The 13,927-nt window shown below is 38.2% G+C and overlaps 1 protein-coding gene across 1 annotated transcript in view; it reads left to right on the forward strand.

The window, feature by feature from the left end:
• The first annotated feature begins 3,768 nt into the window (after window positions 1–3,768).
• RBM26 (RNA binding motif protein 26) overlaps window positions 3,769–13,927 on the forward strand; it is a 95,298-nt gene continuing 85,139 nt past the window's right edge. The window contains exon 1 of the mRNA XM_011997297.1: window positions 3,769–4,384. Within this exon, the coding sequence (XP_011852687.1) occupies window positions 4,314–4,384 (71 nt within the window). The 5' untranslated portion in view covers window positions 3,769–4,313. The remainder of the gene's footprint in view (window positions 4,385–13,927) is intronic.

Genomic DNA, 13,927 nt, shown 5'->3' on the forward strand with positions numbered 1-13,927 from the left:
TTGTCTAGGGTATCACTGAGGTACTGGCATTTGAGCAATAAGGAAAATCATTCTGGCAAAAGGAACAGCGCTAATAAAGTCACAAGGCCTTGAAAGAACATGGTGTATTGGAAAATGTTAAGCAGGTAACCTAATACTGGACATCCCAAAATGTACGTTACTGAATAGAGAAAGTAGTCTATGGCAGCTGTTTAGTCTTCTCTTAGTAGAATTGATGATTATATCAGCTAATTGTTACCTTTGAAGGCAGGGCCAAAGAAGATGAAGCAGGGATAAATGAAGGATAAATGTTAATGGTTAAGGAAGGGAAGCATTCTAGGAAGCAAAAATGACTTGCCGTGGAGTGATAATAAACACTGTACTATAAATTTAGAGGAGGAAGATATTGCTATCAGCCACAGTGGCCAGGAAAGGCTTCATGGAAGTGGTAGGGCTTCCTTTGGTCATTCAAAAAATAGAGTTGATCCTTATTACTTGCAGATTCTGTATTTGTGAGTTTGCCTACTTGCTAAAATTTATTTGCAATGCCCAAATCAATACTTGGAATGCTTTTGCAGTCACTTGTCGACATGAACAGAGGCAAAAAATTTGAGTCACGTGATGCACATGTTCCCAGCTTTGGTGAAACAAGGGGATGCTTTGCCTTCCTGTTTTAGCCCTTACACTGGAAACAAGTGTCCTTTTCATGGTCTATTTAGTGCTATATTTGTTGCATTTTTGAGCTTTTTGTGATTTCACTGTTTAAAATGCCCCCCAAGTGTAGTGATGAGGCTACCTAGTTCCCTAAGTGCCAGAAGGCTCTTCTTTTTAAAGAGAAAATACATACATTATGTAAGCATAAGTTATAGTGCCACTGGCTATGAGTTCAATGTTAATGAATCAACTATATTAAATAAGGTGCCTTAAAAATTTTTTTCTGCCTACATAAGGTGCCTTTAAAAAGAAACACACATAAAGCAAGGTATTTATGGGCTGGTTGACAAACATTTGATAAGAGGCTTGAAGGAACCTAATCCTGTATTTCTCCTAGTAGCAATGGTTCCATATTCACTAATTCATTATTTGTGGCTTTTTTACAGAACCACTGTGAATAAGAATTGGCTGTATATATTAGTAGCTGTTCTTGAAGCGGGGGATTCAAAGCTATAATCCACTAAAGAACAGATAATCATATACTTGCAAAAATAAAGCCATGAGTGCTATAAAAAGAAGCAAACACAGGCTGATGTCAGAACATCTCAGAGAGACTCTTGCTTCAGATAAGGGAGGTGAAGGATGGATTTCCAAAGGTGATGCTGCATTTTGCACTGCAAAAATGCACTGCATTTTGACGCGTAAGTACGAATCCATCAAATGAAAGGTAGAGAAATGCATTTTGCAATGGCTCAGTTTAGTGAGAGGACACACTTCTGTGGAGACAAACGGTTACTCCATCTTGAATGCTAATTTGTCATGCTGACTTCTGATTAGGCCCAGTCCTGTGATTATTACTTTATTTACTGTCCTTAGTGTAAGAACAAAGCAACCCTGATTTTATCACACAAATTACAGGCTATGATGCATATAGCATTCTTGCCTGTCTGGAGGGCTGCCTTTAAATGTCTCTATAGAGTACGTACACCCTTTCCTTATGGCACGTAAGTACTGGTCTGGGGAGTAATAGGGCAGAGATCTACCTGTCTTGCTGCCACTCAAGACCATGCTTCTGTCTGTAAGTTACCCCCAACAAAACACTCTTTACTGACCAAACTGGATTGTCTGCTTTGTTCATTTGATTTCTCCTTTGATATCTGGGGGGCACCTTGCATAAAGGGCCTTTTCATGGAACAACTTCTTTTAAGGAACTCAAAATAGTTTAGGATGGCTGGAGCAAAGACTGAAAGGCACTGAAAGGAGTTTCTAGGCAAAAAGGAAGGTGTCTGATTTATGAAAGAACCTTTATAGGATGTTAAATAATGTGTTTTATTCTAAAGATAATGTGGAAGTGAAGATTTTAAGCAAGAAAGTGACATGTTAGATCCAAATTTTTGAATTATTGCTATTAAAGGCAATGATTATGAGGGTAACTGAAGATGAACTGAGATGGTCAGCATAAAAGGCAAAGATATTAAAAGGCTTTTGCTATTATTTAGGAAGAATAAAAAACTTTAAATAAGACAGTGACAGGTATGAGAGATGGATGGGCAAAGTTTGAGCAGTCAGGGAAAGAAGTAGAAGCGTTCTCTGTGAAAATAAAGTGAACAAATGTTTGGAGAAAGGGAGGGTGAGCAAATCAGTTTACCTGGGGTATACAGTATTTGATAGAAGCTTTGGAAGGCTGAAGTGGAGAACCAGAGTCATGGAATAGCTGGTGATAAGGCTGAAAATATTGGTGACATCAGCCTGTGGCAAGGCTACAACAAACAGACTAAACAAATATAATTTTAACTTTTGGCAGTATTAAATTTATAAACAAATTTTGTTGTAAAATACATATAAAACCTACTGTTTTCATTAAGTATATGGTCCACTGCATTAAGTACATTCATATTGTGCAACCCACACACCACCACTCATCTCCAGAATCTAAATCATCCTAAACTGAAACTCTATTATTCACTGAAAAATAACTCATTTCCCCTTCTCCTGGGCACCCTCTCCACCCCTGCTCTTGCTACCTTTCCAGCTTCTGTTTCTAGAAGTTTTGACTACTCTAGATACTTAATGTAAGTAGAATCGTAATATTTGTCCTTTCATGTCTGGTTTATTTCACTTAGCTAAATCACTTTAATCAACACCCTGGTTATTCAGTAGCTGGATTCTAATTTGTATTCTACTCTATATGCTGTATTTTAAAACAAATGTCTTGCTTTGTAGTTCATAATCTTTCCACTTAATCCTTGAGGAGACTTCACTCTAGCAAATTATAAACTCAGAGTTCCTAAGAACAATTTAGCCTATCGGTGTCTCTCATAAAGAGCTTTCATTGATCTCCTTACTGAAAATGTCTTTAGATTGTGAATACTTTCATTCCACTACAGTTCATGGAACGTAGACGCTTCGTAAAATTCCACCTAGTATCTAAATAGAACTCAAGCAGGAATCAAACTTATTTGATCACCCAGGAAAATAGTTTGTTTATTTGGGTTGCTGATATGAAGACTCTCTTTTTTGATACTATATAATTTCCCGATGTGAGATAGGGCTGAATTTGCTCTAAATAAAGAGCATTTTAAAAATAACAAAACTTATCTTTATCAGGGGGAAAGTGCAGGCTGGAAACTACCTGAGAGACGTGAAGGTTCTCTCACCTTTCCCTTGGAGCATCCCTGAGTCATTAGGGCTCTACCAACAAGTCGAGTACTGTTGGACAAGGCACTAATCCTCTGGCGGTCTCGTTGGGCTCCATCAGACCAGCCTGTATTTATAAACCTCGTTCACATCACAGCATACACAGAATATGGTACTGGTAGGGCACTTGGGTAAATTGACGAGGTAGCGCGCTCTGCACCTGGAACCTACGGGCCGCCTGGTGTCGCGCACGCGGGTGTGTACGCTCTCAACGAGCGATCCATCCGGCAGGTCCGTTCCAGCTGACAGGCCACGGCCGTCTTACCGGGGACGAGCTAGGGCTCCCGCTGTTTCTGAAGTTCTAGCTCGGGGACGAGCTAGGACTCCCTCCTTGTAAGAAACAAGTTCTTTATATCATAAAGATAAGCAAAGAATAAAAAGGCACAAAGGCCGCAAGCAAAGCACACACTCAAAAACCGAACTACAACACTCGACCCGCGCATTCTCCGCCGACCTTACGTCTCTTCCCAGCAGGCTCCAGGAACCACCGCGAGACTTCATCAATTATCGCGAGATTTATCGGCAGCCATCTTCTTGGGGGTGCTGGGAGGCAGGAAGACCCCCTGAATCGTTCCCATTGAGCTGCCCTTCGCCTTCGCTTTCTTTACTTTTGCCTTTTCGACGTAGCCAACAAGCACCTGGTCCCGAGGCCGAGAGAACGCCTGGGTCTAAGCGCGTGTCGCGCTTCCGGTCTGGGTAGATTTGCTGGGGAAGAGGGAAGGGGGAGGGCCCGGGCAAACCGTTGCTGCTTCAGCCCGGGCCGGGGTCCGGGGACGGGGAGCTCCTGGCATCCCGTGCATTTGCGGCCTGCGGCGGTCCCTGCAGAGCTGTTCGCCGACCGGGGCCCGCGGGAACCTGCCACCGGCGCCTCCCACCGCGGCCCACGCGGGCGGCGCGCGGAGGAGGGGGCGGGGGCAGCGGCGGCTGTAGCGGCTGCGACCTGGGCGGGCGGAGGAGTGTGACGGGCCTTAGGGCCGCTGTGGATGGTTTCTAAAATGATCATTGAAAACTTCGAGGCACTCAAGTCCTGGCTCAGCAAGACTCTCGAGCCCATGTGAGTATCCGGGGGATATCTCTCTGCAGGGATGGCAGTGGGAGATAGGCGGATCCACAGATCTGTGCGGTTTCTCCGAGCGCCTACGGTGGAGGCCGAAGCGGTGAACGGAGGTCCCAGGGCTCTGTGGCTTTTCCTTCTCGTCCACCTCGCTTCTAGGTTCAAGATACCCCCAAGAGCCTGACTCGAGTTTTATTTTATTGCTGAGCTGGTCTCGTTTTCCCGTTATATGTAGACCGATTCCAACCCCCCACCCCCAATATTTTCCGAGGGCCTCAAAATCGGTTTTTAGTGAAACCGACTGTATTTTCCTTCCTACAGACTATTTTACCTTGTTTTTCTAAATGAAGTAGACGGCCTTTATTAGGGATTCGGGCAGTTCTAGCTTAAATCACTCACGTTTCACCTAAATACAATTCCTGAAAGCAAGGCCACGTCTCCCATGTGCTGTCTGGCTCATCTGCACCTCTCTTCACTGATTGAAGATGTAACAGGTGCTGAGGTGGCCAGTAAAATTCCCCTTTCCCGCCTACACGTTCGTTAGCTTGGAGAGGAGGAAGAAAATTGAATCTTCATACATATGGAATATTTAGCAGTTTTAAGTGGGATGCTATAGATAGACTTTGTGTTGGAGGGGGCCTTAGAGTGCTGAAATAGTCTTAGTTTGGAAAATTTAAGGAGTGTTTTGACGACTTGTTAATACTAAATATAACATGGACCAAGTGCTTTATCAGAATTGGTTGATTTATAATGCAATGAGGAAAATTCATGCATTTAATGAAGTTATTAGGTACCTACTATGTACTACGAGAGGCTTTGGGGATAGAGCTTTTAAATTCTAAAATCGACAAGAGATAAATCCAGATATTAATAGAACTGTGACTATTTTAATAATCATGTAAAAGAGTGATTATGAGGGAGGCTACTTCACATTGGTCAAGGAAGGACTCTCAGAGAAGGTGACATTGGAGCAACATCTAAAGAAGAGAAGGGACCATCTGTGTCAAAGTCTTGGAAAAGAACGTTTCTTGCAAAAGGAAGAGCAAATGAAAGGCGCTGTAGCAGAAGTAATTGTGGTGTGTTTCAGGAAGAGAAAGGCCATTGTGGCTGCAAGGAGCCTTGTGATGAGGGAGAGAATGTAAGAGAAGTTGGACAAGTAGGTAGGGGCCACATCATGTATGGGAAGATGTGAGATGATTTAAAGCAGACAAGGACTGATTTAATTTTGTTTTTAGTCTGCCTATTTTGTAACGAAGTAAGGAGACTATTCAGAAGGGTATTGTAGGCAGAGATGTGGCTAGTTTGCATTAGAATTTATTGTAGGCAGAGATGTGGCTAGTTTGCATTAGAGTGATGGTGGAGACAGGCAGATCCAAATACATTTTGTAAGTAAAATTAATGGATTAAATGTGGGAGATGAGGGAAAGGGAAATCAAGGGTGATGATGATCGCCTTAGATAAACCAAGCAACTGAATGAGTTATAGTAGAGAAGGCAGAGAACAGGTTAAGGAGAGAAGGAAAGGGGTTGGCTAGTTTTGATAATAAATACAGTAAGTATGACGTCTGTGGGATACATCTAAGTGTGAGATCATTGAATGTATGAGTCTAGAACTCAGGACTGGAGAAATCTGGAGTCATGCAGATGGTATTTAAAACCATGACATTGTGGGAAATTTCCTACGAAAAATGTGTAGATAGGGAAGAGAAGAGGACCTAGTACTGAGGCAGGAGGAAAACTGGGCTTTATGTCATTAAAGAACAAGTGTGTGACAAAAGAGAGGAGTTTATGAAATGCTGCAGAATGCGTGAAAAAATGTAGGCAAATAGGTGGCCCTTAGATGTAGCAAAGTGGAAGTCGTTGGTAACCTTAGCAAAATAGTTTCACTGGAGTGGAGTTGTGCAGATGGAAGCCCTATTTCAGTGTATTGGAGAGTGGGCATCATAGTATAGGGGTGAGAAGAACTCTGGAGCAGAATGTCTGGTTTTGAATACTGCCGCTGCCACTTACCAGCTGTATGATATTGGGTAAGTTACTTAACTCAGGGCTTCCATTTCCTCAACTGTAAAATTGGGAAAATAATGAATGTATATTAAGGAAATCTTAGACTACTGCCTGGTGCGTAATTAGCATTCAGTAGTTATTAGGTGAACACAAAACTTATAAATGTTTTGGGTTGAAATAGCTTTCCTTTAGGCGTTCAGTTTTCATATCAGATTTACTGCCGTATCCCCCCGTCTTACCTAAATGAGAAGACTGTAGCCACTTAGAGTGTATGCTTGTAATTTTTCTTTAGTCTTAATAAAACATATTCCATGTATCATAAAGCCTACTCTCGATGGCTGTAGCACTGCAGTCATTATGTTGTCGTAAATAAGGCACTGCTAGTAGAGCCTAGACACTGGGAATTGTAATTGGTCCTTTTCTAATGTATGTAGCTGTGGTAAAATTGAGCCCTTATCCAAGTTCTTGTCCTTTTAATTGCATTTCAGGTGGATTCTTTTGTATAATTTATAAAAGCTGATCCCAGTTATTTAAGATCAGTGATTTCTAACCTTGGTTTTGTGAAATGTTATGATCTGTTATCTAAAAGGATTTTTTATTTTTTTATTTTTTTTTTTGCTTTAACATTGTGATTACCAAACTACTCTGTTTGAGAGAGGAACATACAGAGGACCAAGGGTAAGCTGTAACTTGAAACTTACATAAAACTTTTTAGTTACCTGTGCTGGTTAAATACTTCATGGTTTTGGACTTACTCCACATTTTGAACGTGTTAATTCAGCAAACATTTATTTTAAGAGTACTTAACCTACTCTGTGCTAAGCAGTGTGCAAGATATTGGGGAAATAGGTAACAAGACGTGAAATGACTCTCTTCATTTTATTTACCATTTAGCAGGAAAGATAGGTGTTGAAGTCTGGGAACACTTCCCTGGTGTAATGTTTATCTCAGCTTGGAAGGATGAAGAACACTTTGCGGGGGAAAAGGATGGGATTGGAGACCTGTGAAAGCATTGTAGGTTTGGTGAACAGATTGTATGGAGGTCCTAAAAATGGACAAAAAAAGATATCTTGGAGGAAGTGAAAGAAATAGAAAAAAGCAAGGGAGAAGAATGGCAGTGGAAAGCTCCAGAGAAAGGAGTCAGATCACACAGGACTTTGTTGAGTCATGTTTAAGACTTTGGATGTTATTGATAGTGGGAAGCCAGTGAAGGGTTTTAGGGCAAAAGGGTTTTCAGATGGATGTTTAAAAAAAAAAAGCCTGGTTGTGTTTTCAGCGTGGAATAGAAGTCTGCATATCTGTATTTTACTCTTTAATAACTTCTGTACATGTACCAGGGTTCTGAGTTTCATAAATTATTGAAAATAATTTTCAATGTCTTTTTCATCAAATTGAAAATTTTGAACTTTATTGTCATCTTCAAACGCTTAAGACTGATGTTTTGTTATCTCAAAGTTTTGCTTAGTCATACTTGCTAATAATATGAGACTAAATGTTAGTCTTTTTTCTAATATTTCGTTTTGATGATAAGAAGTCCTGAAAAAAAATTAAGCTCTTTTGTTGTAGTAAACTTACAAAAACAAAAAAAAAACCAAAAAACTTTCTACTGTATTTAAAACTTTTAAGTGGACTTACTCATCAAAGTCATTTTTTTTGTTTGTTTTATTTTCTGAAGAGACACCGAAAGATCTAATGAAACCTTAATTTTTTAGAAAATAAAATTGAGGGGCAGATGGGTGTAATGATGTACTCAGGTTTTGTGAGTTGAGTAGTAAAGAAGAAAATGCCTAGTGTTGTGCTTCTGCCACTGTGTAGTGCTGTGGAGGAAGTGTGTGGTGGAAAGAAGATCTCTGTGCCCAGATAGATCAGTATTCAAATCTCACTTCTGCCGTTTATTAGCTGTCTAGGCAAAGGAACCTCCTCTTTCCTTATTGGTATAATAGGAAAGGGTTGAATGGGACACTTGTTTGAGAGCCTTGCCCTTCCCCTCCTTTCTTAGATAATTGGTTGATTAAACACAGATAGGTTACATTACTACTATTGCTACTGTTAGAATTATCACCAACACTCCTGCTGTGGCTACCACCTAAACTGTATGCATTGTTGTTAAACGTTTTGTATTATTGTGCTTACAAGTTTTATAAGGTAAGCATTGTTATCTCTCCATTTTGCAGGTGATGAGACTGAGGCACTGAAGCATGAAGTTAAGATTTATTTGCCTACAGTGATTTAAACTGTGGGCAAACTCTAGAACCACATGCATATTCTTAATTTACTGCTACACAATGCAGCATCCTAGTGTTTTCTATTACTGTATATACTTTTTTACTATGACATTTTCATAGTATTGGCTACTATTGTAAAAGAACAAAATTCTAAAGCATCGTGGTTATCAGTGCTTTAGAGTTTAAGAAATAAACATCTTTGGAGTTTTGTAGTATTTTTTCCTTCACCTGTACTTGTTACTACACCTTTCTCACCATATTAAAATTTATTTTTGTTCGTGTCTGATAGGAAGAATTATTCTTTTGAGTTTGCTAAATGATCTTTTTACTCCTGAACTTTTGAGTATTTTTGCTTCCTTTGACCTTTCCTTTTCAATTGGCTCCTTTTGGCATAGTAAGTCGATTTCCCATTCCTTAGGAAAAACTCAGCAATAGCAGCAAAAAACAAAAAAAATAAAATGCTTCTAGTCACTTTCTTGCTAGCTTTCTGTTCCTGTCGCTGGTAAATCTTGAAGTAGTAGTCAGACTTTTAATTTTTTGTTAATTTGACCTCAACCATTTACTTCTTAATGTCTTGGAATAGAATTTCTTCGTTGTAATATAATTAGAACCAAAATTGCTTACCTCAGTGTTACCACTCAATTTATATTTATTAAAATAAAGGCCCAAACTTTTATGTTTTTTGCCCTATGCATGTATAACATCAGTGTTGATGCCGCCTTTTTAACTTACTTACCTTGAATCCCTAATATGTTGGTTCCTTTTCTTAAATCAGTCTTACCCTCTTTTGTTCCTTTTCTTCAGATTCTAATTGTGTTTTTCAGTGTTGTTTCATTGATATTTTTTTCTTCATCCATTTTTTACTTCTGACATTTCATTAATTACTGCTAAGATTTAAATGTTTGTCTTCTCCAGAATTATTGTTGAAATTTAATTGCATTAAGTATTAAGAGGTGATTAGGTCATGGGGGCTTTGCCTTTGTTGATTGGATTAATGCCTTTATAAGAGGTTAGTTTTGCCTCTGCCCCTCTGACTTACTTCTGCCATGAGAGGAACTCCAGAGGATGCAGTGTTCAAGGTCTGTCTTGGAATCAGAATTTTCAAACCTGCCAGTACCTTGATATGGGACTTCCCAGCCTATAGAACTGTGAGCCAATAAATTTCTTTATAAATTGCCTGTCTTGTCGTATTCTGTTATAGCAGCACAAACGGACTAAGACCTTTCCCATGAATGGTTTTCTTTGTAATCCATGCCAGTGGTTCTTAAAAACTTCTTTGGGAGTGTATATTGTAGATCCTTTAAAGTCTGATTAAAGACAGCCTCCCTAGGATTTGCAAATACATACACATTTGCATTGAATTTCAGAGCTTTTCACCCTGAGCTTGTTAATGGATTCCAAACTAGAACCTCTACTCTGCATTTATTTTCACATAAGTATATTTAGACTTAACCACTCTTCACAGTCTTAAGCTTTTATCTCTAATTACTGGCTGTATATCTGCTTGGATCTCTCATCTAAACTTCAGACTAATTTCTGAAAAGAAGTGTTCTCTGGATTCACTTATTTTAATTTAACTTCTCCAAATTATGCTGGCTTGAAATTTTTTGGCTTCTCCTCCCTCCCATTCACTTAGTCATGAGGTTCTCTCTTGATAATCCTTACTGACATTGCTTAGTAGGGGGCTCACACTCCGTATCTAAATGAATGCAATTTGCTTTCTAACAAATCTGTTTTTATCTCTAGGCCTTTCTCCCTTCCAGTTCTTCTGACATGGATGCCCAGCCTTGTTTATATCCCATTGCTTGATCAAAACCTTCAGCATTCCCAGATCATAAATTGCATTCTTTTTAGCTTGCCTTTAAGAAAGCTAATGATTTGCTTTAAATTATCTTTCCATTGATACCTTTCTACTTTTTATATGTCCTAATTTCAGCAAAGCTGAACTTTCGTGATTCACTGTCATATTATTTTTACTGTTTCTTTTTTCTGAACATTAGTAGTAGGCACCATTTATTGAGTGCTTACTATTAATATATGTTAATCATTATACAGTCATTGTGTGCAAGATAGGTTCTTGTTTCTTGAAGATGAGGAAATTGAGTATTAGGAAGATGAAATAGCGTACTTTATTCATAGCTAGTAAATGATGGAGATAGGATCCAAAAGAAGACGTTTTCATTCCAGAGCCTTGTGTTATGGTGTACTGTCTTTATATCCTTTCGGTGTGTTGAAGTCAAAGATGAAGTGTGATTCCAGTTCTTCCAGAAAGCTATCTATGATCTGTCCAGCTGGACGAAGTGACTCCTCCCACCATGACTTCTCTCTCAGCACTGGTTTCAGTTGTCATGACACTCATCACTTGTACATTAAATTATTTAGTTGTGTTATTTTAGCTTTATTATTAGAGTCTCAGGTCCTTGATGGCAGACTCCAACTCTTAAGATTTAACTATATTCCTGTTCATTATATACATTATCTAGCACAATGCTTTGTGTGTAGTATATATCTGATTAAGTGCATTAGTTGAAATTTCAAGGTTGTGTACCTAAAGCCAAGGGAAGAGGCAATAATTTGGGTAAAACTATAGAATCTACCCTGCTTCAGAACAGCAGATATGTGAGCCATTTGAAGATTAAGTAGTCTTTGGGTCTACTTCTGTATTTTTACTCCTAGCACCTTTGGTTTAGGTAAAGCTTAAGTTTAGTTCAGATTTTTTTTTTTTTTTCTTCTTAGAGGGAAAGGTCACTGAAGTATATTAATATTTACTTGTTAAAGTATTATTGAATGTTGCTATGTGCAAGATTGCTGTCTCCATAGAGCTGCACATAAAAGAATTATAGTAATTCTAACCTGATGAATGTTATAGCTGGTAGAAGAGTTAGTAGTCTATAATTATTGGTTAAAACATTTTTCTTTATCTCTTTATCCCCTTAACTTTTGATGAATTCACTTTCATAATCACATTTTGCTGCTGCAATCTTATTTGGCCTTTCCGTCTGAATGCTGAGTTTAAATGCATTTAGTACTTTTTTTCTGTATGCTTTAGCACTTCCTTATTGTTGGCTGACAGTGCTTCTCAAAATTATTTTACATGCTTAAACCAAGATACAGGGACTGTATTATGAGCAAAATGTAAAATATTCCCATGTTAGGTATATACATAACCTAAGCTTGAGAATGACTAACCCAAGCTTGAGCTAAATAGCTTCTAAGATTTTTTTTTCCCCTCTTCTTGCTTCCTTTGTGCCAGAGAAAAGAATGAATGAGAGGAATGAATGGTAAGCTGTTCCTAATAGACTTACTCATTACTCTCCTACTACCTACCTTATTTCTGTGGAAAAAAATCTTTTCAATTTACATACAGTAACTTTGAAATAGGTAAAAGTTTATTTTTAACTTAGGGTTTTATTTAGTATCTTTTATGTGTGTATTAAATAATGGAGTAAGTTCAAGGTCTGTGACTTAGTGATTCTTCTTGAGATATTTTTCCTATATAGAAGCATTTCTTTTGTTATATATTTTTTTCTGTGACATGTTTTACAAGTGCTTTTAAACTTTTGATTTTCTAATTTTTATTTTTAGTATAAAGAAATATATTTGTATATTGACCTTGAATTCTGAAATTTTACTAAGTGTACTTATTCTAGTAGCTATTTTATAGATTCAGTGGAATTTTCTTACACCAATCTCATCATCTATGAGTAATGACCATCTTTTCTGATTTTTATACCTTCATTTTATTTATTTATTTATTTATTTTTGAGACAGAGTCTGGCTTTGTTGCCCAGGCTGGTGTGCAGTGGCATGATCTCAGCTCACTGCAGCCTCCACCTCCCAGGTTTAGGTGATTCTCCTGCCTCAGCCTCCCAAGTAGCTGAGACTGTAGGCACGTGCCGCCATGCCTGGCTAATTTTTAGTAGAGACGACGTTTCATCATGTTAGCCAGGATGGTCTCGATTTCCTGACCTCGTGATCCACCGGAGGATTGATTTTCAAATATTAAGCCAATTTTGGATTCCTGAGATAAACCAGACTTGATCATGTTGTATTACGCTAGATTTGATAATATTAAAACAAGTGGAAGTATTCGATCCTCTGTTTTTCTGAAAAAATTTATTTAGGATTAGTACTTTTTTTTTCCTTAAAATTTTTGGGATCCTTCAGTGAAGCCATCTGGGACTGAAATTTTTGTTGTGAGGATTTTTTGATTATAAAATCAGTGTCTTTGACAGTTATAGGGCTGTGTAGGTATTTCTGTTTCTTCTTGTGTCACTCTTGACAATTTATGATATTCAAGGATTTTTCTGAAGTTGCCAAATTTATTAACATAAAGTTAGTTGCATGTAACCTTACTGTTCATTTAATAACCAGGATTTACTGTGATGCTTCCTTTCCCCTTTTTAATTATACCTTTGGTTGCTCTTTTATTTTCTTAATCAATTTTGCTGTTGGCTTTTCAGTTTTACTCAGCTTGTTAAAGAACTGTGTTAACTTTTTTTTCTATTTTCTATTTCAGTATTTTATTTTTATGATTCCCTTTGAAAGCACTTTGGGTTTAATTTGCTGTCCTTTTCTTCTTAAAGTGGAACCTAGGTCATTGGTTTTACACCTTTCTTTCAGCTATTTTATGATGTTATTCCATTGCCACTGTCATCTGTTGTTTCTGGTGAGAAATCTGCTGTCATTTGAGTCTTTGTTCTCCTGAATGTAATATGTCTGTTTCCCCCCTCTGACTACCTTTAGGATTCACTTCCTTTTATTTGGTCAGCAGTTTGACTATGGTAGGCTTGTGTGTCTGTGTTTGTGTTTTATCCTTCTTAAATTTGCCAATTTGGGTCTGTGTTTTGGATCTTTCATCAATTTTGGAAAGTTCGTGTTCACTATATCTTCAAAATTTTTCTACCCCATTTTTCTTTCCTCTTTTTCTGAGACTTTATATTTAGTTCCTTGTATGTTAGATTATTTGATAGTATCCTACAAATCTCATGTATGTTTTAAAAAATTACTTTTGTCCCTTTGCTTTTGATTTGGATATTTGTTATTTTCCTTTTTTTTTTTTTAAAGAGACAGCATCTCACTCTCTTGCCCAAGCTGGAGTGCAGTGGCGTGATTGTAACTAATTGCAGACTTGACCTCCTGGGCTCAAGGGATTCTTGTGCCTTGGTAGCTGGGATGTCAGTCACACACCACCACACCCAGCTGATTTTTTAATTTAATTTTTTTTTTTTTTTTTGTAGAGATGGGGTCTCGCTATGTTAACTAGAGTTGTCTTGAACTTCTGGTGTCGAGTAATCCTCCCACTTCAGTTTCCC

Source organism: Mandrillus leucophaeus, unplaced genomic scaffold (genome assembly GCF_000951045.1).
Source record: "Mandrillus leucophaeus isolate KB7577 unplaced genomic scaffold, Mleu.le_1.0 Scaffold536, whole genome shotgun sequence".
Classification (NCBI taxonomy): Eukaryota; Metazoa; Chordata; class Mammalia; order Primates; family Cercopithecidae; genus Mandrillus; species Mandrillus leucophaeus.